Source organism: Sarcophilus harrisii, chromosome 1, assembly GCF_902635505.1.
Source record: "Sarcophilus harrisii chromosome 1, mSarHar1.11, whole genome shotgun sequence".
Classification (NCBI taxonomy): Eukaryota; Metazoa; Chordata; class Mammalia; order Dasyuromorphia; family Dasyuridae; genus Sarcophilus; species Sarcophilus harrisii.
Window position 1 is genome coordinate 326,720,039 of NC_045426.1, and position 25,443 is coordinate 326,745,481.

General features: G+C 34.2%; 1 protein-coding gene across 3 annotated transcripts in view; it reads left to right on the forward strand.

Moving 5' to 3' along the window:
* GNAQ (G protein subunit alpha q) overlaps positions 1–25,227 on the forward strand; it is a 399,842-nt gene extending 374,615 nt beyond the window's left edge. For all 3 annotated transcript variants that reach the window (XM_003761855.4, XM_031945503.1, XM_031945502.1), the window contains exons 6-7: positions 7,360–7,513; positions 19,850–25,227. In XM_003761855.4, the coding sequence (XP_003761903.1) occupies positions 7,360–7,513; positions 19,850–20,040 (345 nt within the window). In that variant the 3' untranslated portion in view covers positions 20,041–25,227. The remainder of the gene's footprint in view (positions 1–7,359; positions 7,514–19,849) is intronic.
* The last annotated feature ends 216 nt before the right edge of the window (positions 25,228–25,443 follow it).

Below are 25,443 nucleotides of genomic sequence, written 5' to 3' on the forward strand. Positions count from 1 at the left end.
CAATTAACCAATGAGTGTTTATTGAGTACCTTTTTGTGAGTATTTCACAATTCTGGGCATTGTGGGGAACAAAAACACATAAGATACAATCTCTGATCTCTCTGGCAATATTTGGGGAAAAGCAACATATGAGCTAATTAATAGTGTAAGGTAATATCACTTCAGCCAAATGAATGGCACAGATCCTCAATGCTAAAAGAGTTCAGAGAAGGAAACAGTCCCCATCATCTGGGATGGTCATTCACCTAGAAGTTGCTTAATAAATGATGATTGATTCATTGATTGATTGATCAAAGAAGTTTTTGCATAGAAGGTAAATGTAAGCCTTCCCCTTGCTTGTTGTTTGGGTTTGATGGCTCAGATTGAGTATAAATAGCAATTGTTTCTATTCTGGTCAGAAACTCTGAGCAGTTTTTCCCTTCCCAGATGGATTCTTTTCTGAAGGCAAACTAGACCATCTTTTGCCTTAATTCTTACCTAGCCTTTAATTAGTAATGGGTATTAGCTCAGACAAATTGAGATTAGGAAAGGCCTTACCTTAAAAAAAAAACAAAAAACTCCAGGTTCTCCCACTGCATTTTAGGCAGATCCTGATCTACCTCTTGCCACTGAATTCAATGATTCTGAAGGAAGGGGTGAGGCAAATGATTCTACATAATAATTCTGTATAGCTCTGTCTCACTTAAATCCAATTGACTTGCACATCAAGACATGGCCCTCCTGATGTTGATGGGTCCTTTCTCTTTAAAAATGAATTATGGGCAGCACCAACCAAATGGAAGCTCCTTGAGGATGAGAACAGTTTTATCATTTTGTTATTATAGCCTTAACACCTTAAGATGTGTATTGCTGAGAAAGGCCTTGAGTTGGGCCTTAAAGAGTGGGATTCAAAGAGGTAGAAAGAAAGGCAAGGGCAACTTAGAGGGAAGAATACATTAAGTGAAGACAGTATCATAGAAACATACATTTAGAACTGAAAAGGGGTTTAGAAGTCACTTAATCCCACCTCTGCATTTTGCAGATAAGGACACTGGGACCAAGAGATGTCAAAAGTGTGACTAGATCAGTCTGATTGGAGCAAAAGGTTTGTGTAGAGTAGTTGGAGATTAAATTGTAAAGCTATGAAGGGAGGAACATGGTGAAGGACTTTGAATGTCAAACAAAGAATTTGAACTGTCTCCCTTTGACAGAGGAGAATCAGTGACGGTTTTGAACAAGCATGACATGACAAATGGGTTTTAGAAAGATGAATTTGTTTAGGGAGTTTTAAAAGACATGTTAGTTTATTGTTTTTTACATCCTTGACAAAAGGTATGCTTTAATCTTGATCCTGCATTGTAGAATATTAGATTTAGAGGTAGAAGAGACAAAAAAAAAATCCATTCCCCTTATTTTACAAATAAGAGGGTAAATGAGTTGCCTCTGGGATCATATAATTACTGTTAGAGGAAGAATTTAAATACAGTTCTTCCTAGCTCCAAATTCAGTTACCTAACACATAACTCTTTCTCTGCTTAAAATTTCATCCATAAAAATGAGACAAGGCATTGAATGTGGAAATTACTAAAGATACAAGTGTAGGTTCCTGAGGAAGAGTTTATAAAGAAGTGTACAAGAGAAAATATATGTAATTTCTACCCTTTTCATATATTTTAAAGAATCTTCCATAGTTCTGTGTACCTTTTTAACTAATGATAGCACACTGCTAGAGCCAGTATACACAACAATTAGAGGTAGGCTTCTTTCTACTGAACATCAACTAGAGTTCTTAGAACGTTCAGTTTTCCTTCTAGTTTCTTTTCCATGATGGACACAACTTCAAAATTGCTTTTTCATAATTCTGATAGCTCTTCTTCCATAGTCATTTCATTTCTTTTTTTGTTTAACTGTTAACCTTTGAGTTGCAAGAATTCTTGGAAACTTCCTCCTTGGAATTAAAATTAAAATGAATAAAAATTAAATTAAAGGATATGACTAAAACGCTGCCTCCAATGACTGGAACAAATTATTCTCAGGTGGGGTTGCATTTTTCTGGGCAGAATAGACTATATCCTACCTCCTAAAAGTACCATAATCTGAGACATTATAAAATTTACTCACTCTGTCCTAATCCAGTGTTGTCAAACCTTGAGACCATGGGTCACATTTAGCCCTCAACACTCCCAAGTATTTTCCAGACTAGATTCAATGATGATTGAGAAATATTTCATGAAATAAATAAAAATACAAGATAAATATTATTTTAAAGCAAAGTAGTTATGTACAGTTTAGTCATCTTCATTTCTTCTTGAGTTTGACACTGAATAACAGCCCTATACAGAACCATAACTATGGTAGTCCAAATGGATCTTTGTCCCAATGGAACCTGAATTTGGAAGAAACTAATAGCACTTAATAATCATCTTCAACAGATAGAAACAATATATTGTGCCTATTTAAGAAGAATAACCAGTTGATATAGGAAGTTGTTGAGATATAGGCTGTCAAAGTAGATAGAGAACTTACCTTGGTGTTAATCCTGAATTCAACTCAGCCTCTGACACATTCTGGTTATGATCCTAGGTAAAGCTTGCAACTCCATTAGGCTTTAAGATATTATAGATGTTGTGTTGGTAGGGTACATTTCCTTATCAAGAATTCCTTATTCTAATATTAGAAATAACTAAGCTGAGCCAAAAGGAATTTACCAGTTAATATGGTACCTTTCTTCCACTTCTTTTAAATGAACTCCTCCTTGTACTGTTTTCTCCCTTATTGGTGATCTTCTCAGATTTGACCTTGTGATATCTTGTAATCTTTACACATAGGGACAATTTCCCCAGGAAATTCATCCATAGCATTATGTATCCCAAAGTTTCAAGTTTTATTTCTAGTCCTCTCCACACTTTTGTCTTAAAAAATTAATGTGGAGAACCAAGATGGTAGAATATAGAAAGAACTTAGCTGAGTTGTCTGAACATCCCCCTTCCAAATAACATTAAAATGACACCTGATGAATTTTGAAGTTGCAGAGCCAACAAAAAGTCAGTGAGACATTCTTCCAGCCCAAAACTTAGGAAGTTGGAAAGAGATCTGTGACATAAGCGTCAAGTCTGGCCAAGAGCTCATGTAGAGGAACACCACTGGTAGAACTAGAAGGTGGAGATAAAAGTAGCAGAAGCAGCTTCAGGAGCTCTCATATCAGGGGTGATAAAGGGCGTGGCAACTGGTGAGAAATGCAGAACTAGACAATGTTTGGCAATTCCATTGTCTATACTCACTTTTAGATCATTACTTAAGGGCAAGTAGGAATACATTTGATGAAGAGGGAATGGGAGCCCTTCTGGGAATCATTGCTTTTGATCACAAGGAATCAGGGACCCCAAGGAAAAGTATCCATGTAATCTCAAGGGATTGGGTCCTTTCCTGGGTAAGGAACAGACTACATATCAGGAGAGCAGTGACTACATCTCTCCTCAGATCATACCACCTGAAAGCACTAAAAGCTTTCAAACCCCAGAACTAACTTTGAAAATGGTTGTACAAAAAAAAACTAAAACCTAAGAACATGTTCTTCCCACACACAGCCACCAAAAACAGAGCCCAACTTTAATATAAAATTCAAAATCAAGAAATAGGATGGGTAAATTAACAAACCAACAAAAGGGGAAAAAAAGAACCTGATCTTAACTACTGTAACAGGAAAAATCAAGACATAAAATCAGAAGACAAGAAAGTCAAAATAGTTATGAGCAAAGCCTCAAAGAAAAATGTGAATTGGATACAAGTTCAACAAGAATTCCTGAAAAAGCCAACAATCTATGTTCAAAATCAAAAGTTGTAGAGAAAAATTAATTAAGGAAATGAAAGCAAAGTAAGAAAATTATGAAAAGATGATTGGCAGCTTGATGATAAAAGAGGTACAAAAAATACTTAAGAAAATAACACTTTAAAAATAGATTTGGTTGGCCTCAGACACGCAGCAGTTCCTAGTTGTGTGACCCTGGGAAAGTCATTTAATCCCAATTGCCTCAGGGGAAAAAAAATAGACTTGGCCAAATGGGAAAAAGAAGTATAAAAAAAAACTGAAGAAGTTAATTTCTTAAAAATTAGAATTGAGCATATAAAAGCTGATTCTGTGGGACTTCATGTCAAATGAATGGGGAAAAAAATAGAAGAAAATGGGAAATATCTCTTCAGAAAAACAACTAACCTAGAAAATAGATCAAGGAGAGATAATTTAAGAATTAGTGGACTACCTGAAAGTCATGATTAAAAAAGGATCCTAGCCATCATTTCAAAAGTTAATGTTAGGGTATCTGTTATGGTTTTTACTCCAGAATCATTTTGTGGAATTTACTGTAGGATCCACAATTGCTGGTTATGGTTCTAGTCTTTTTTCTGGGTCAGAGGGAACATGTATAGATAAACATTGAGAGAAAAGGCAAACAAATACACTCGTTTCAGTGAGCAGTGAAAAAATTACATAAAATTAAATTTTGTAAATTCATTATGATAGTGGAATTTTCTACTATTAGAAATCACCAATTTCAGCCATAAATGTGGATTTGGATCCCCATTCTTCCATCATGTGGTAGTGTTCTTTTAAGAAACATATATGATTCTGCCTTCTTTATGGTACAAAGAATTTTCTTTGGGTTTAGCATCTATAAATCTGTCATTAAGACATTTGTTCTTCTCTGGTTTAAGCTTAAAATTACAAAACTTTTTGACTCTTAAACTAAGCACCCATTTCTCAGTGACTATTTCTGAGATTATAAACATTTGTGATTTGTTGGACTCTAGTAACCAGACAAGTTGATGTAGATTTGCCTAGACACAGGTATGCTTTTTATAGACTAGTTTTTGCTGTTCAAGGTTTATAGGCATATAAACAGTTATGAGCAACATTGTAATTTATGTCCATCTGAAGAAGTTTATCCAAAGAAATGAATCTCTTTAACAGGTATCAAGTGTATTTTTAATGGAACATTTTGCATACCCCATAGGTATTTAGCTGTTTAAAAAACTATAGGCAAAAAGATAATAATGAGGGAAGGATTCTGTGAACAATCTACTTGAAGCATGGAGGCTGACAGCCAAGTGTGCTGTTTTGACTTCATCTTGCTTGGCACAATTTACAGAACAAAAATGAAAACATGCTAAGTGCCTAATAATCATGTTTGCTGAGCCTAGTTTCCTGGAGATTTCTTGGAACAGCGATCAGAAGGTTATGCAAATGGTTCTATTTGCCTCCTAATTCACTGTCATGAATATTAGGGAAAGATGATTCTATGTTAGCAAGTTAAATAAGTTGACAATGTTACAAGCCTTACTTGCTGGTTACACATGGGTCATTCATCTATTTATATCATTCATTCATTCAACTAAATTTATAGGAATTTTTTGAAAAAAAAATTTCTTTAATGAAATAACAAGGGTATTCCACCCAGAAATTGATTAAAAGTATCATCTGTGAAGGTTGTAAGGTGATAGCTCTAGTTAGTCAGTTAGAAAACATTATTGTGTACCAAGCACTATGCTAAGTGATGGTGATACAAAGAAAGATAAAGGATTATCCTTCATTTTATATGTGAGTGAGGTAGGTCAGTCAAGTGACTTGCCAAAAGTTGTACAGGTAATAAAGTATCTGAACTCACATCCTTTTACTTCGTGGCTATTAATCTGTAATTATGTAGCATAACTATGAATGGGTTTGGGAAATGGTTTTAGTAGGGAATTTTTGACTCTGAAAGAGAATTGTCCAACCTGTGTGGGGAAGGAAAAAAAGAGGTTCTTAAGATGACAAGTACAAATCTTAAGAATGAAAATTATTTGACTTGTACTTGTGATATTGATTAGCAACCAGATTGATTATTTTGAAGTCCAAACACATTTCTGACAAGAGCTATAACAAAGACTGACTTTGGAGATCCAAGATTTTGGGGGCAGTAACTTCAAGTAATTAATATTTGAATGTTTTTCAACAATTCTACATGAAAACCAGGAAAAATACTCTGAAAAATAGATAAATAAAAGGATCCTAGATTTTGAAATAGAAGAAACTTCTGATGTCATTTAGATCAAGAACTTTATTTTATAGAAAAGTTGAAACTTTTCTGTAGATGAAGAGGTGAAAGGTGCAGAGGTTAAAGGACTTGACCAACATTGCATAGAATTAATGACAGATTAATTGGATTTGAACCTGTCTTTTGACTCTCTAATTTCCATGCTCTTTCCAGTGTTATCACAGATGTTATACAAATAATAAAGATATATAGATGTAGATGTACATATATATATATATATATTTTTAACAAATATTAAGTGTATTTTAATGGAACATTTTGCATACCCTATAGGTATTTAGTTGTTTAAAAAACTTGCCTTAAAAAACTATAGGCAAAAAGATAATAGATAGACATAAATATATAAATATATATTACATATATTTTTAAATGGGTGACTAGGTGGCTCAATGGATGAAATGCTGGACCTAGAACCAGGAAGATTCATCTTCATGAGTTTAAATCTGCCCCCAGGCATTTACTAGTTGTGTGATCCTTAGCAAGTCACTTAACCATTTTTGCCTCAGTTTCCTCATCTGTATAATGACCTGAAGAAGGAAATGACAAACCATTGTAGTATTTTGCCTCCCTCAAAAAAAAAAAACCCAGATAGCATCACCAAGAATATAAAACAACCGAAAACACCTGAACAACTGCATAAATTTAAATAGAAATATATAAATATATATGTAACAAAAGAATATATGTAAAATAAGAAATTTATTCACAGATGTGTATATGTCTATGTGTGTGATAAACATTTTCATTTTCCTTTGTGTACATTAAGAAAAATAAGCATTAATAAATATTTATAATGTTCTCAATATGAATACACTCTGTGACAAAAATATTAAACCAGCCGGTGCTTTAGCAGTGCATAAACAATTAAGCTTAATGTCAAAACACAAGATTCTAGGAAACTCAAAATGAAGCCTGATTTCTAGTTCTTAAATCAGTTTTCATGCTTTGATTTAATATGTATAATTTTTAGTGGTGTTACATGACTATAAACTAGCCACATATATCTTCTGGGCTTTGATTAGTTTTTGTTACAATCATAAAGTTTTTTATTAACATGTCTTTCTATTGTTATTATTGTGTCCTTCTGCATCATTAGCTTGAGAGTTTGCTTAAAGGAAACAGCCAAGACATAGAATGAATCACTTACAAACAAATTCTGTTGGAAGCTATAAAAACTTTATGCTATGTAAATTAGATTCAGGAGATAAAATGGCTGGTCTTGCAGAATGAATAAAACCAGCAGCTTTGGTTACCACATCATTCACTTTTTGTTTCTCTAATTTTATTCCAGAACCGAATGGAGGAAAGCAAAGCACTATTTAGGACAATTATCACATATCCCTGGTTCCAGAACTCTTCCGTTATTCTATTTCTAAACAAGAAAGATCTTCTAGAGGAGAAAATTATGTATTCTCATCTAGTTGACTATTTCCCAGAATATGATGGTAAGTCTCTCTCCATTTTCAAAAGAGGTGGAACTTTAGCTAATAACATTTTTTTCCAGAGCAATAGCTGATGCAAGAACTGGTTTTCCCTGTTATTACATTACAATGCATCCAGTACTGTCCTATCATTGCCTTTGGAAATCTGCATATCATGATGGATAGATTACCCATTAATGTTTTCCCTTTTGGTTATTCTTAATGATGTTAGAAAATTATCTTTATAATGAAACGGAAGTTCTAGAAAAATGAATATTGTTAAGTAATACCAAATCATTTAAAGGGCTAAGAAAGAAGAAAAAATAAATCTAATAGGAAACTTAATTTTGATGAGTCTCTTTAGTGACTTTCATCAACACCATATCATCATAACTCACCAGATGCTTGAAAGCCCATTCATTCATAGCACATAGTATATATACAAAATGGCACAGTGGATAGAGGGTCAGGCCTGGAGTCACAAAGACTGGGTTCAAATCTGGCTTCAAATACTTACTACTTTTATGACCCTGGGAAAGTCACTTAACCCTCTTTGTCTTAATTTCTTCATCTATAAAATGAATTGGAGAAAGAAATTGGCAAATCACTCTAAAATCTCTGCCAAGAAATCTCCAAAAGGGATCATGAAAAGTTAGACACAACTGAAAAATGACTAAACAACAAAATGTACACAATTTGTGAATATGAAATACATACGAAGTAAATATGAAAGAATTTGGGAGAAAGAAAATGGGAAGCAAGGCCAGAAAAAGCCCTATTCTTAAACACTATATATAGTTATATAAAATCATATATATATATATATATATATATATTTATGTATGTGTATATATATATATAGTACTATACGCATCTGAATTATCTTATTTTTAGAATTTTTTTGCTGCACTGTATTGTTTGTTAATTATTCTAAGTGTATTCACCTCATTTTCCCCACCATATTACTGATTACAAAATATTGGAAGTTTGATCCTTCTTCTTATCTCACCTCTTGTTCTCCCATCGACTCTTGCACTGCTAAACACATTATTACTTAATGTACTTAAACCACTGGTTATCAGTGATAATTTATGAAATCTCTCTCTTTGTGAGGCATTTTTCTGGGTATTAATAAAGTAAGTTAACTTTTACTGCTTGTGTTGCAAAATAGACATTAAAACACATACACATTATAAAGATATATTAGAGCACATAATAATAATGCAGTAGTCAGAGAAAAAAAGATAATAGATACATTTTTATGTTTCACATATTGTGTAGCTAGTGAATAGAGTTCTGGACCTGGAATCAGGAAGATTCATCTTCCTGAATTCAAAACTGGTCTCAGACATTTACTAGTTGTATGACCCTGGACAAATCACTTCTTCCTGTCTGCCTTCGTTTTCCCATTGTAAGATGAACTGGAGAAGAAAATGGTAACCAACTTCAGTATCTTTGCTAAGTAGAATTGGGCACAATTGAAACAACTGAATAATAACAACAAAAGAAAAATATATTATACACATACACACACACACACACACACACACACAGATGAGATGACTTGGCCTCAGAGTCATACATAGTTATAAAACCAACTAATATTATTTTTACAATCTCAATTTTTAAAAATAATATTAGTTGGTTTTATAACTATACACAAATTAATAAGTACCCTTAAGTATTTAAATTTTAATCTCTTCACAGACATTAAATCATATTATTTAATTTATAACTGTATTTGCTTACCAGAGGATTGTAAATTTAAGTATATGAAAAATTATAGAATTTTAGAAGTCACCTTAGAGACTGAGTACATGTTCCTTGTTTTACAATGAAGAAAGTGAGCCTTCAATCAAGATGTATTCATTAATCATTTACTGTGTACCAAGCCTTGGACTACTGCTGGGAAACTGAGACCAAGGGAAATAAAAGTGCCCACAAGAGAATCACTACTCTGACTTAGCTTTCTAAGCTTCTAGACACATTTTTTTTTCACGTATTACACTGGATGTTCCTGGGTATTGAGATAGCTTTTTCCTTAAGTAAGAAATGGGGCTCATATTTCTCATAGGTACACTTTCCTTTATGTTTTGCTGTTCCTGTAAAAGCAAATTCTTCCCTAAGTATAATAGTCTTTCTCTTTATTGCTCTTAATTTACTGCTAGCCTTGAGCCATAAATTCCTGAGAGTGTATCTCTAGACAGTAAAAGCTATGGCAAAGAGGCAGTTCTCAGTGGGAGCAAAGGCACTTCTGCAGAACAAAAGACCAATTTTTTAGAAGTTAAACTTCAGAGAAATTGAAATTGTCAACTTGTATTTTTCTGCCTAGAAGGTTCTGAGCTGTTTCCCTATCTTCTAGAATTTTGTGCAAATCAGTTATAGGGCAGATCTTAAAATACTTTAAAGTGGCCATTCTTCATCCCTATTCACCCCCTTCTCCACCACCAGGATTAAACATCTGCTTCTCCAACACAGGTTGGAAAGCTAGTAACACTGAAGGAAGCAGAAAAAAAATGGACAAGTCCATTTTGCATAATTTAAAACAAACTTAAGAGCAAGCTTTTTCATCTTAGCCTAGAGCATCAAGTCATTTGCTTTTTAGTTATTCCTGTTGTGAAATGTCAGTAAGGCGTGGGAACTACCCTGTTTCTCCATCTCTTCCTAATTCCTTTCATTTGGGCTTTCTCTAATAACTTTCCCTAGCCATCAGTTTTGTCAACTCTCCTTGCTTGTCAATTAACCCCCATGATAGGTGCCATAAAAATAGTTTATTGATATTTTTAAATAAAATATATTACTGTTACTGAACACCTCAACATTCACTCATTCATTCATTCAGCAAATTATTTATTAAGATCATACTAGCTCATGAAGAACTTGATAAGTGATTATTAACTTGGCCCCTCAATGACCTACTCAACTCTTTTAAGACTGGAAGTACCATAATGGTTGTGTATTTTCATTAATAGTTTGCATTAATATTGAGGAATTCACTCTGCTGATGAAATCACAAGTATGCTTTATCACCACTACCACCCTTCAAAGAAAATGTGAAAGACAGTATGTTTGTAGGTCCTATAGGAGATAAGATGACGAAGGCACTTTTCTTTTCAAAACTGTGATGCCTATGATAATTCCATAAGGGATATGTACACAAATATATATTCAAAGAGTAGTAACTGCAAAAGAGAGACATGATATACTGTGGGAATTCACAAGCAAATACATACACACACACGTCTACTATAAATAAAATGTTTTAGTTTTTTTTTCCAAGTGAACCTAAATATTGGTTAAGTGGGGAGAACATCATAATTTTTATGAGATGAACTAAAACCAAGAAAAACTCAAGCCCATTCCACTGTGCTGTTTTTAATAACAAACATGAGTGTGTTTATATAAGTGAAATTATAAAATTCACACTTTTATGTTTTTACAGTTATAACGTCAAAATTATAGTGAATACCACTTTGATACTTACCTTTACTAAGTAGAATTATCATTTCCATTGTACACTAGAAATTCACAAATTACTATACTGTCTGCAGGATTTAGGGCATGATTATCAAATTTCATTATAGATTAGATTTCATCAAACACCATAATTTATGCTCATAAACAGGAAGCACATCAAAAAACTTGAAATTGGTTTTTATGCTTAAACACTGGTTAAACTACTTTACGTTAGAAAATAATTCCTTCCTACAAAACTTGAGTAGCTCATCATTTTTGTAAGCAATACTTTAGAACTATTAAGTTATATTTTTGAAAACCAATAATACAATGGTTAATGGTTATACTTTTTTTTTCAAAATTGTAATAATGTATTTGTGGAAATATGTGTCGAGGAATTGCACATGTTTAACATATATTAGATCACTTGCCAACTGAGGGAGGGGGTAAGGGGGAAGAGAGGGAAAAAAATTAAAATACAGGATTTATGGGGGTGAATGCCAAAATTATCCATGAATATATTTTGAAAATAAAAAGTTTTAATCTGGGGCAGCAAGGTGGTGCAGTGGATAAAGCACTAGCCCTGAAGTCAGGGGGACCTGAGTTTAAATCTGGCCTCAGACACTTAGCACTTCCTAGTGTGTTACCCTGGGCAAGCCACGTAAACCCAATTGCCTAAGTGGGGAGAGGGGGAAAGAAAGCTTTAATTTTTAAAATTGCAAAAAAAAAAAAAAAGACAAAATTATAATCATAGATTCTTAAAGGCTTTCAAAATTGTAAAATTATCTTTTTTTTGGTAAGGCAATTGGAGTTAAGTGATTTGCCCAAGTCACAAAGCTAGGAAGTGTTAAGTGTCTGAGGCAGGATTTGAACTCAGATCTTCCCTTCTTCAGGGCTGGTGCTCTATCCACTGCACCATCTAGCTGCCCCCTATTTTCTTAAAGACAGCAAACTATAAGCTTTGATGATTGTGTTGAACTAGAAAGGGGTCAAGTACAGTATACCATCTGAGGACCCATATAGCTGGTGATACCATGGATAGAATATTGACCAATAGTGGAACAGACTTAAGTTTGAATCCTGCCCTTGCCATACTGGCCAAATCACTTATTTTTGTCTGATTTAGTTTTCCCTATGTAAAATGGGGACAATAATGGCATCTACCTCCCATGGTTGTTGCTAGAATCAAATAAGAAAATATTTGTAAAGTATCTTGCAGATCTTACAATGCTAAATAAATGCTAGTTGCTACTACTATTACTACCACCACTACTATTACTGTTATTAATAGACCCATCACTCTCATTTGTTTGCTAGGTAATAAATTTCTTGGTCATGGCAGTCCAATGTCATTTAGTGATAATGGCTTTCTTCCTTATCTGAGTCCATTTCCATTTGTTGTTTGGTTATTTTGGTTGTATTTAATTCTTCATAACCCATTTTGGGTTTTTTTGGCAAAGATATTGAAGGGATTTGCCAATTCCTTCTCTAGTTCATTTTATTTAAGAGGAGATTGTGGTAAATAGAGTTAAATGACTTGCTTGGGTTCACATAGTTAATAAATGTCTTAAGCTAGATTTGAACTAATGAAGATAAGTCTTCCTGACTCCAGACCCAACAACTTTATCCACTAGTTGCCCTCAGTGGGACTTCAAGTAAAAATTCTAGGCATAATCAATATGCAATAATTGTACAATTTTGAAAAGGGCCTTTGCTCTCATGAGCCCTACTCCCAAATGCTAGAAAGCATTCACAGCTTTGTTTGTAGGAAGAACCCTTGACTTAAGAAAGAGTTATAGGCAAGTTGTTGGTAAATCAAAATGTTCCTTTGAAAAAATGAGTAATAAGCTTCCAGATCAATTTTTTAGAACTTTTTAAATTCCTTCTTAAATTGAATTTCAGTATCAATAGTACTACAATGTGGTGTCATTACACATTAAAACCATAATGGGCAGTCAGGACTTTTAAGGTATAATATACTCCCAGAATAAAAATTCTCTTTTCAGATTCATCTTGGAAATTCATCCATAATTTATCAACTTAGAAAGGTGCCTAAATCATTGAGTCATTAAATGATTGGATTTGATCACACAAAGCTAGTGTTTGAGGGCTCATCAGGCCCTTGTTGCCCCCCAAGGCCAGCCCTTTATTCATTATCTAATAACACTATATTACTATTAATCTCATAATAATCTAATAAATTATTGAGATAATTAATCTTATTTTTATTAATAAATTGAGTACATAAGAACTTCTTGTGAGGGACAATGAGATGGCCTTCATCACTACTCTGGCAGGGTGAGTTGGATTCAATTCCAGCATTTTACATGTCCTAGTTAGATGATCATAGAAAAATTATGTCATCTCTTAGTTCCCCATGTATCTATCGAAATGGTACAGAAGAATTGATACTCTTCTTCAATGAAGGGAGCTTCCATATTGAGAGCTCCTCATAGAGATAAAAAAAAACCTAGAGCAAGAAAAGCAAATTGTTATATATTATTCATAAATTATATGTGTATATACACACACATATATAATTTGTATATCTATGTATATGCATATATATATATGGTATTTGTAAATTTTATGTATTTGCATGAATGTGGGTGGAGGAGAGCATTCATACATTAGGAGTCCAAGTCCTGGATTATAAGAACAAAATGGTACAGAATACAGCAGAAAGGAGGAAGTTTTCATTTCTTCAGTAAAGGTTTCATCTAGGACAAATAGTCTAAGAGAGTGAAGTGTAACTTTAAGCAATTGAATCTACCCTCCAGGCCTGGGAGCCAGGTATATCAAAATGATCTTGAATATCCCTTCTTCTAGCTCTATTATTCCATGATTCAGTTATATGCTCTGATCAAGAGCTGGCTGTCACTCATTCTTACAACCTCCTTGCAGTAGCCTTTTCTGTTTTTTGTAGCTTGCTTTCCTATACTTCTGAACCCACAGATCATCTCTATGCTAAATGCAACAAGGGGCTATGGCAAGGAATTGGAGGTGAGATATCACTGATTAGAAAAATAGAATTTGTGTTCCAAAGTTCTAGCCTGTAAAGACTTTCTTCCATTTTTGATATCAAGAGGTGTGTCCTAACATTAATTTGTTAAGCCTATCATATCATTGCTGTGAGTCTATTTACTCATTAATGAATTAATCTAGGTAATCTTTAAGTTTTTTTCTTGCCCTAAATTCTATTTGTTACACATTACTGTTTTACCAATTAAAAATCATTAAAAACAAAAATAATAGAATTTAGAGCTGAAGGAGATCTTTCAGGTCATCTAGCCCAACTCTTTTACTTTATAGATGAGGAACTGAGGCCCAGGGAGATTAAGTAATTAAGGTTACAAATTAAAAAGCAAGAAGGGCCACAGTGTGAACCCTAGTTCTCTAATTCCAAATCCAATCTACTTTCCACTACTGACATAGGTAGCACCTAGCAGTTTATTTCTGGGTAACTATGGGTAGAAATTATTTCAAACTACATGATTTCTGAATAAAAAATCATATTCATCATTTAGATCTAAAACTTAGATTTGGTTTACACAATGTCCTCCTGAAAAGAAAGGAGGAGATAATGTTATCCTGTCCCTATGCTTATCCATCCTTAATATTATCAAAATGCTTATAATATAGGGTATTAGGAAAAGCCTGCCCCCACAGCATTCTGGGCCTGCCATGATGATCTCCGGTGCTCCAAGTGGCCATCCAAAGCTCCCACCAGGAGCCATTATATTCAAGACTGCTCTGAAAAGACCTCCTGCTGCCTCTCCCAGCAGCTTGCCTATGATTAGACAATGTTGACCATGAAAAAAAGCATTTGTGAAAACAGATACTCAGAGGGGTAGCTAGGTGGTGCAGTGGATAGAGCACCAGCCCTGAAGTCAGGAGGACCTGAGTTAAATCTGGAAAGAAAAAGAGAGAGAGAGAAAGGGGGGAAGGAAGGGAAGGAGGGAGGGAGGAAGGAAGGAAGGAAGGAAGGAAGGAAAGGAAGGGAAGGAAGGAAAGAAAGGAAGGAAAAAGAAAGAAAGAGAAAGAAACCCAAGTTATAGATATCGTTATGGTCAGGTCACTTCATATTCTCACATAACTGCAGAACACTTTGGAGATCTAGAATACTTATAATTTCATAGCATCTCTGTGTGATGTCCTGGCCATCTGTTCTGCACCTTAGTCTTACAGAGTTCTCTAGTTATCAAGAGGTTAAGTGGCTTGCTTAGAGTCACATGGCTAGTATGTGCCAGAAGTATTCCTTTAACCTACTTTCTGACTACAGGATCAACTTTTTAATATCTTAATAATGTCTTCCAATCAATTTTTAAGTATCATCCTTCGTTTATGATACTTCTTTGGGCTTCAATTTCCCAATCAGGAAAATGAAGAGGTTGAACTAAATGATATTTTAAATACCTTGAACTCTAAATCCTATCATCTTAAATACCTAACGGCATATTATTGTTCTGATTATTACAAGAAAAGAAAAGCTACCTTAGTGAAATCTTTGAACTTTAGGAATTTAAACTTGAAGATAAAGTGTATAAGACAAGAAAAATTAAAATACAGTATGATACCTGAGTTATCCAGAGTCACCTTTTGGGTAGCTTTGTCTACACACAATACAGTTAAGAACCCAGAAGTAAGGGAGAATAGAGTCACTAAAATAGGTGTCACAAAAGTTCACGCACTCAAACTCCTGCATATTATTTATGTTCTCAGTCAGAGTCCATTTGTTCTCATTTTAGACACAGTTGGAATAGTCTTGGTTATCTAGTTCCTTAGCCTTCATTAGATTAGAAGCAGACAATTAGGAAAGGGTAATAAGCCTCATGAAAGCAGCAAGGAAGAACAGAGAAAGATTTTAAAAGCAGACACAGCTCAAAGAAAGCACTGTAGTCTGATAATGACTCTAATTCACCAGGAAAAGGTTAAATTCTATATACTATATTCAGTTTGAAAAACTGGGAAAGTAATACAGGATTATTGTTATTTTATCTAGAAATGCATTTTGTGGGATGGCCTATTTCTAAAGAATGTTATAGAAATAAGTATCGATATATAAAAATAATAGATGAAAGGAAAATGAAGCTGATATTTCCTATATTTAGGATAGTTTAGGATAGAATTAAAGGCAAAACTAAGTATATGCTTCCATATCTCAGTAAATCCATGAGCTCATCAATAAGGGTATGCCCTCCAAGAGTGCTCCTTTCAGTACTTTTTGCCTTTTAACTCTGTGCTGTTCCTGTCATGTCTTCTCATGAATCCTCCATAGAGGAGCTGTCTGACATCTATCTCATGGGTACTCCTTTGATGTATGGCATGTGGCCTGCACTGGTACCCATCTGTCATCCCCACTCTTGCTATATGACTAATCTACCTCCTTTTTCTGTTTATACAATTCACAGATGATTTCTTTTATGCCATTTTTTTTGGTAAGCAAATGCCTCTTGGAAATATGATGCCTACTTGCAACCATCCTATATTTCTCCATTGCCCTTGACATCACCCACAATTTCAGTTCTTCTGTAACTGTCTTATTCAGTGAGTCACAGTCATATAGCAGTACTGATGGGATATTAGTGTCATAAATATAGAGTTTTGTGTCAAGGAGCAACTCAGCTTAATAGAAAGGGATTCTCTTGCCTTTCAAATTCATCTCCTAAATACAATCTAGCCTACTGTCTTTTCCTCCACCCTCATTTAATTATGTTGCCTAGCTCTTTGTCCCTCTGTCCTTCACTGAGAGAGGCAGAGAGAGAAGATAGATGATAGACGAATGGATGCTGATGGACTAACACAAACCTATACAAATTCATGTCATATTCTGGGCAGTAAGTTTTTCTATGATTTTCCTGTGTGGAATGCTAGTCTGATCACTTTTGAGTGATGATCTCATTGAAGACGTTTGTAGCATTTTATATAATCATCACCGGTTCAGCTGTAAGCAGAAATTTCTGAAGGTCTTCACCAAGATTTAGAATTAGAAAGGACCTTAAAATTATTTGATCCAATTTTCTCATTTACAGAAAATAAACCCTTTTAGATTCTGGGAAAAATCTCCTCTGTGACTGAACTTCTTTTACCTCAATTGATAATAAGAGGATTATTGAATAAAATTAACTTTGTGGATTGTATTTAACAAAGGATCTTATATAAATCTCCATATGTATATGAAGATTATTGGAAGAAAACTATTAAGGCTATCTAATTAAACCTTCTTTCCTTCCTTCCCTCCTTCTCTCCTTCTTTCTTCTTTCTGAATTAATAAACATTACACATAGCAAGATCCTTATTTCCTATGCCTCTTCATCAATCCTATGATTGCTGAAATGCTTTCTATTGTTAGATCATCCTTCAAAAGACTAACTGCTCTCTTTTCATATTTTTAATATTTCCATACCCTTTATATATATGTGTGTGTGTGTGTGTGTGTGTATACGTATACATACACACACAATTGCTTCTTTAAAATGTTAAAGAGATTGTAAAGAAAACAAATATATGACAGTAGCTGATGATTTCCTCTCAGTTACATTTTTTGGTAATAATACCAGCCATGATTTGTTTCCAATTTCTGATATGTTGAAAGTAATACTTTAGTGTTTTCAGAATGTATCCCCTTCAATAAAAATTTCTTCTATGTGTACTTGAAGTGGTCAGCCGATTTTATCTTTTATCTTTAATTGGATGATTTATCTTTTAAGGGTCATTTTATTTGCATCATATAGCACTGTGAGCACTATGAATTTCTTTAAATGTGGTGCTTCCAAAGTCATCAGTAATGAGAACAAGTCACTATAGAAGAAAATAGTATATGTTTCATTTTCCAACTGTTTCTTGACATCCTTCTAGTTTCATCTATATACCTATACCTAATTTTTATGGTTGGGTCTCATACTAAGCATAGTTATCACATAGTAATTTTTAATGCAATGTTCTTGTAGACCTTAGTAATCTACAAAACAATCCTTACAAGAATATTATTAGATATGCTAGGATAACAGGCCTGATTTTAGAAGGGAATGTTATCCATTTGATGATATGTTCACAATGGTATTGACAGAATTTAGCCCCTATAAAGGCTTTGTTCTTACATCTCAGATCAATTAGAAACTCTTCAGCCTTGTATTTATGACTTCTTATCTATTGATTTTTTGGAGTCCCTTAGCACTAGTGATGCCTTCCTTCTGTGATTATCTCCAATTTATCCTCTATATAGATTTTTCTATATAGATCATAGTTCTTTTGCTTATTTGTATTCCCCATTAGATCATAGCTCCTTCAAGGAAAAAACTGCCTTTCTTTGTGATTAATAAATGACTGCCACATAGTAAGCTTTGAATAAATGCTTGTTAATTTTATTTTCCAATATCTCCTTGAATTTTTCTCTTCTTTTTGCTATTATTCTTCATCTCTTTGCTAAGTCACTCTACTGATAGCTTAGGACTACATCTTATTCATCCTCACCTCTGACTTTGCTCATAGACTTTCCCCAACTTAAAAGACCCTCCCAAATCAACATCATCAATCCATGTTATTATTTCAAGTCTGTCACCTTTCAAAAAAGTGTTCCATGTTTAAGTTTACTCAAAGTATGTAACTGGCCTGTCTCCTGGATGGAAATTAATCAAGAGGGTGACTCTATGAAACTCCATGTGTCATTCAGAGCAAATCACTTAAATTTTCTGGGCATGCATTTCTTTGCCTTTAAAAGAAGCATATTCTCTCTCTCCCTCCTCCCTCTCCCCCTCTTCCTCCTTCTCCCCTTTCTCCCACCCCCTCCACACTCTCTTCCTTCCCTCTCCCTTCTTTCTTTCCTCTTTCCCTTTCTCTCTTCCCCCCTTTCTGTATTTTATGTACTTTTTAATGTGTTTATATTCCATATTTTAGACTAATCTTTGTCTAGATGAAAGTTTCTTAAGTATAGTGAACATGAATTTTTCTATTTTATAGATAATGGTAGATATGGATATGTCACAGGTCTTTTTAAAATGTAATTTTGTTGATATTTTTATATATAACTTTTATTTCCCAGTGTATGACTCTCTCTGTTCTCCCACTCTTTTAATAAAGAAAGAGGAGAAAGCTCATCAAAACTAACCAATACATCCAAAGAATCTGATGTTATCTGCAAAGAAGGAAGAAAGCTGCCTTCTAATACTTTTTTGAGTGCAAGCATGATCACCAGATTTAAGTTCACTTGCTTTGCTATTCTTGTTCCTTTCATTCATATAGTTGTACTCATTGGGTATATTGTTTTCTTGCTTATTTTGCTCCGGATCAGTTCATATGGATTATTGTATAGCACAGATCTTAATAAATGCTTTTGAGTTATTGAATAAATTGAAGATATAAGCATGAACAGCAGATATAGATCCCTGGCAAGTATGGGGCAAATGAAATTTTGATCCAGGCTGTCCCATAGCAGAGAGATTGCTTCTTCCTCCAGGGAGGAGGGTGTATGTCTTTTCTGGGAGTGTGCACTTTCTCCCCATGACTCATCATCCCTTCACCTTATTTCTGGCTCTTACTCCACGTGGTAACACTGTAAGATACAATCCTGGAAACCTTGCCACGGAGCCCCTCTCTCACTTCCATCATTCCAAATCCTATGAGGGTAAGAGTCAATCTGTATGGTCTCCGACATCTTCACCTGTGCCTATAAACAAAATATATAATATTCCACTGCCCCTACTTTCCAATTATTTCATTCCTCTACATTTTTCACTCTAGGTAAAAGAAGAACCTCCTAATTGTGGCTCTATTCAGATGATACCACATCTTTCAGAAGTTCCTTTCCCCCTCTTCCCCCAGGAAATCCTATATAAGACTTTCTTCAGAAGAATAAGAAATAGTATTTAGGTAAAATTAACTTCTCCTTTCTTCTTTGGCTCACAGGACCCCAGCGAGATGCACAAGCAGCACGAGAATTCATCTTGAAGATGTTCGTAGATCTGAACCCAGACAGTGACAAAATTATCTACTCACACTTCACATGCGCCACAGACACCGAAAACATTCGTTTTGTCTTTGCTGCCGTCAAGGACACCATCCTACAGTTAAATCTGAAGGAGTACAACTTGGTCTAGATGTGCCTCATAGACGTATCTAGACGTGCCTCTTTCCCTTTCCTTTCTAAACCTTGAGGCCAATTGATGAATACAAAAGGGACTGTATTATCTGTGAAAAACAATTTGCATAATACTAATTTATTGCTGTCCTGGACTCTGTGTGAGTGTCCACAGAGTTTATAGTAAATATTATGATTTTATTTAAACTATGAGAAGGAAAACAAAAGACGCTGAAGTACATTTCCAGCACATTTCCTCTCTCTTTTTTTTAGGCAAAACCTTGTGACTCAATGTATTTTAAATTCTCAATAATGCACTCACAAAGGATAGGGGTTTGGGTTTTTTCTTTTTTTATTTTATTTTATTTTTTTGATAATGAGTATAAAGAGTTTATTTCCCTCCCTTTCCTTGCCTGTTTCTCTCTTCATTTTTTTTCTTGAGGTTACAATAGCCTTCTTTTCTCAGTTGTATTCCTCAGTAAAGCTTTTTTTTTCCTTGAGTGATATTGACAGGAAAAATGTCCTTCAAGCCATCGTTCATGAACCTAATTTAACAGTATGTACTTTTTTCTGAAGGATCAGAAGTATTACTACTGTGCTTTTTTAAACTATTGACCTGGGTATAAAATCCATATGGTTTTTGATACTGTCTTTTCTCATTTTGGGCCAGAATAATCCTCAAATGGTAAAGTGTCATTTCTTTGGAATTTTACCTTCATCCATACCTTAGTGATTCAGAGAAATGCACAGAAGACAGTAATATAATTGCAAGATTAAAAAAAAAAAGTGACCCTCCTGTTAACTTGCTGTGTGCCATTTTTCTTTTTGACTTTTTAAAATAAATTGCAGATGCCAAACAAATATGCCAACAGACACTACATTCCCTAGTGATTGTAGCCTGGAACTTTGTTAGTTAGGGTAGTTGTTTTTCTTTTTGTTTTCCAATCCTATTTCAAACCTCCCTCCCCTTTTTTTTGTTTTGTTTTGTTTTGAGTGTGTTTACTTCACACTTTTAATATACTTTCTTTTGGGAAATAAAAATTGTGTTGCCAAAACTGGCTTTTTTATAAAAAATAAAATAAAAATAGAAATTCTAATATCATAAAATAAAAAAATATGACCAAGATTGAAAAGCTAAAATGAACTGGTTGAGAAAGAACCAGCTAAGACAACCGCCAGACAATAAATAACTCTAGATTCAATTCTCATGGTCCACCATTTTCTTTGCCCTCATGGAAGTTCTCCATTTTTGATATCTAGAACAGCACTGCTTGAACATGCTGTGAGGTGCACCATGAACTCTGCTTATGTTCTCTTTACTTGAAGACAGTCTTACTCTGCTCAGTTACTCCCTCTAAGGTAGAGTCAGACAGCTGAGAACATATGTTTATAGTATTATAATGGCACCTTTTAATTGTAAGATTGGGAGTCACTGCTTATCCAATTCAGAAACTTTTATTTAAGTGGTGACTAGTTCCAAGGATTTAGGGAAGCTAAATGGGTTTAACTCTAAAGTAGCCTCTCAGTGCTCTATAGAAGATTTATTTATATAATTGAACTTGTTAAGAAGGAACTTGGGAACTCTAAATGTGCAATTAAAAAAAAAAAGGAAAAAGAAATCACATATCAATGAGCCTCTACAAAGTAGCTTCACTTGAAATGTGATTTAAAATGATAAATCATAAGACTAGTAAAGCTTCCATTTAAGTTAAGTAGCAGATGCTGATCTGATTTGCTGGGATACTATTAGGACCTAGGATAGATATGCCTGGAAATCACAGTTTGGGGCATCAGAGAGGAGAGGGGAAAAATTAATAATGTATTAGTTGAGTACCAAAGTTAATTAACATTAACAGAATGTTTTCATTCTTAACTCTCCCAACCCCAAGAAACAAAGGTTACTTATTTTTTGCTCCCTCAAAAAAAAAATCTGTAATTTAAAATATAAAACAAAAACTGGTTGTAGGTATAGTGCAATTATGAATGCTATAATCATTGTACATACATCTCTATATATATGGCAGCATCCATACTGGCTTTGTAATCATTAATTTTTTGGCAGATTGAATGTGCTATATTGATATGTATCTATATAATTGTATTGTCTGTCTTATAGCTAATTCACATTTTGAATAATGTTATTTTATTTACTTTTTTAAGAGAGGAGAATGTAAAGTTGTCAGTTTATTTCTGACTAAGGATTTTTTTTTCCATTTAGAAAACAAACAAACAAACAAAAAAATCTTTTTATCATACAGAGCGGTACTAGCATTGTGCTGTCCAAGATCATTTGCACATTCATGAGCAGAAGTATTACCTATTTTAAGACCCAAAGGCCATTTCACAGCAAAATGCCTAAGTTCTGTTGGAGCTATTGCAAACATGGTCACCAACTAGACAGGATTTTTGCCCACTGATCCCTGATTGAAAGATTACCTTTTCTACAAATCAAATTGGCCAATTCGCAGCTTAGTTTAGCGTCGCCTCCCTGATAGCCTTTATTAGAAAGGTGGTTTTTAGAAACTGTTGGGATTTATTAAGGAAATTTTTGAATGGCCATACACCACTGCTTCCTTGCAAATGTGGTGATGAATTTCGTGCAATTTTATCGCACACACTAACTGAGGCATGTGGATACTTTCAGTGGGAAAAATCCAACCTCATCACAAGTATTAGTTGTAGGGAATTGAGATACTCTATTTAATAAATAAAGCTAGATGTAGACAGTTATACACAATCCCAAAGCTCTGCAAAATGAGCAAAGCTTGTTGCATTGGTCATTGTTAGGATGGAACTTGCTATGCACAACTGAGGCTGTGTCTTCACTGTTGATCTTAGGGTGCATGACAATATCCCTTCTCTTAATGAGGGAATAAATTGATCACCCTGGTTGCAGTGATTTATAATATAAACCGAACTGTATCCACACTAGTCAATGGAGTTGAAAGGATCTTCCTTTCTTTTGTTTTACTTTCAAAAGGGACTGTGGGGGGAGGGAGGGGATTCTTTTCAGTTTTGTATAAAAAAAAAAAGTTTACTTATGCTCAGTAGTTCTATTGTGATTGCGAGAGTCTAAGAGTGTGCCACTGGAATATTTCTATTGAAGCTGTAAGTAAATGGGGCCTGTGGCAAATGTTGAGATGACTTGGGAATGTTTTAAGGAAAAAAAAAAACTATTTTTTTTTCTTCCACATACCAAGACAAGCCACCATTTCATGACTCACTCAACACAACATCACAGTGTACCAGTTTACAAAGCATTTTTTCCCCTCTTGAGTGACACAGCAATTCCCACTCACAGTGAATTACTCATTATTTGCAAATTGGTGGTTTCTACTATGCCTTACAGAGCTTATGTCCAGAAGTTTGTGCCTCAATTCAGAAACTGAGGGGAAACATACATACATACACATACACACACACACACACACACACACACTCGCAAACAACAACAAAAATAAGCCCCACAACTGTTGACTTTTTACTTTACCGTAACAAAGAACTCTTGTTGAATGTCATGAATAGAGTGAAAATATTTTTTAAAATCCTTCTCGGGAATCTGTATATTCTAGATATTCACTAGCACAAGGAATCTGTATTGCATACATACATGTTTTAAGAAAAACCTTAACTTTTTCATGCCTTTACTGGACAAATTGGCTGGCACCGTCCTGATCTATCGAGAAGATAATGCAGCTAATGGGCAATTTACTTTTTATAACTCAGACGATCTTGATTGTCAAGGTGTATGAACTGTAACTTTAAAAAAATCTTACTGCCACATGATTGTAAATTTCAGTTGTTTTAAGTTTGGAAGTGGGGCAGGGATTTTTATGTTGGACCTCAGTCAGAACTGACTGCATAATTTGCAAAAACTTTAAATGGGGAGAAAGGGCTGAATTCTATAATACTGCAAGACTCCCAGCTACTGGTTGCAAATGACCTTCAAGTTACTTATCCTAATTACCTTCTGTTTTCAATCCTTCACAAAAAAGAATAAAAAAAGATTAATTTTTTTAAAAAACCCTAGCATAATGTTAACACACATACAAAATAAAGTCTACCCAAAAACTGTAATGTATATTGCTGCTATTCTTGAAACTAAGGATTACCAACCACTTTACTGATAATTAACAACCATCATGATGAATAAAACTTAATATGGTATATACAGAATATGTTAAATTGGCCTTTTAAAAGATCTGCCTTTGGTTTGAATCACATATGATTTCTAAAAAGAAAAAAGTTATAACGTTTGTCTATCTGTCTGTCTATATTGTCGGCATATGTAGCGTTAAATAGCTCTGTTCTGGTTATCTTTGTCTTTGAAATTTCCTTTTGATACATCAAACTAGGAAAAGAAAATGAAGCTTAGCTCTATGTGGTTAGCAAACAATCTTTTGGACATTCAGACATTTGCCATCTAATATATATGATCCCTATGTGGCATACTGTCTAAACTTTGTTTTGTTTTTTTCACAGGAAAACAAACTGCTCTATTGGTCCTCCCCAATTACTACTGTTAGTTCAGTAGAAAACACTTGTCTTACTAGTTTCTCAGGATTGTATGTTCAAAGGAGTAGATTTGTCCTCATCCCATATAATATATTCACTCCTCCAAATGATTCAGTTATAGACAAAATGCTATATACAAAGGAAATGGCACATATCAGTAATTCAAACATCCATTCGGATAATCAGTGTCTTTCCTGGATAAAGGGAATTCCATAATTTCATATAACCCTTTGTTAGGGTGGGGAGGGTGGGAGAAGAAAGATTGCTGGAGGGGGCAGAGAGAAATGAGAGATAAAGAGAGAGTGTTGGAAACTGATTAGGAGGAAAGAGAAAGAAAGGGTGAGAGGTATTGTGCAAAAATTAACCAGTTAAATGGAAATGTAAGAAATGTTTTGTTAGGTTTTCCCCTCAAAGGATGGTCTCAGACACAGACTATTGATGGATTCCTCACCTGCCATTGTGATGGAAGCCCTTACTAGAGACATGTATATTTAGGGAGTTTTGTCAGAAACATTTTTAACTTGCAGTATTTAAAAGAATCATACTTGCTGTTCTTAAAATGTCATTCAAATGCATGTATTGTCTATTGTTCTGGGATGGGGAAATAGTTTTGGAGAAAAAAAAAAACTAATGTTGTATAATAATACCCCAAATGATCTTGCTGGTTAAAAATACAGTATTTTTGGCCATACTTTTTGTACTACAGTATTCTTCATTCCTTGAAATCTGCTTCTTTCAAAGTTCCCCAGCTTACTTATCCTCCTAGAATGCTTTTTATGATGATGAGTATTGGAATAAATATTTTTATTCCTTAAATTATGTTTCATACTACTACATGCCTTTTCCTAAATAGAAACATTTAGAAAAAAATCCAGATCTTTGCTTTGATTGACGTGGGAAATCCCTT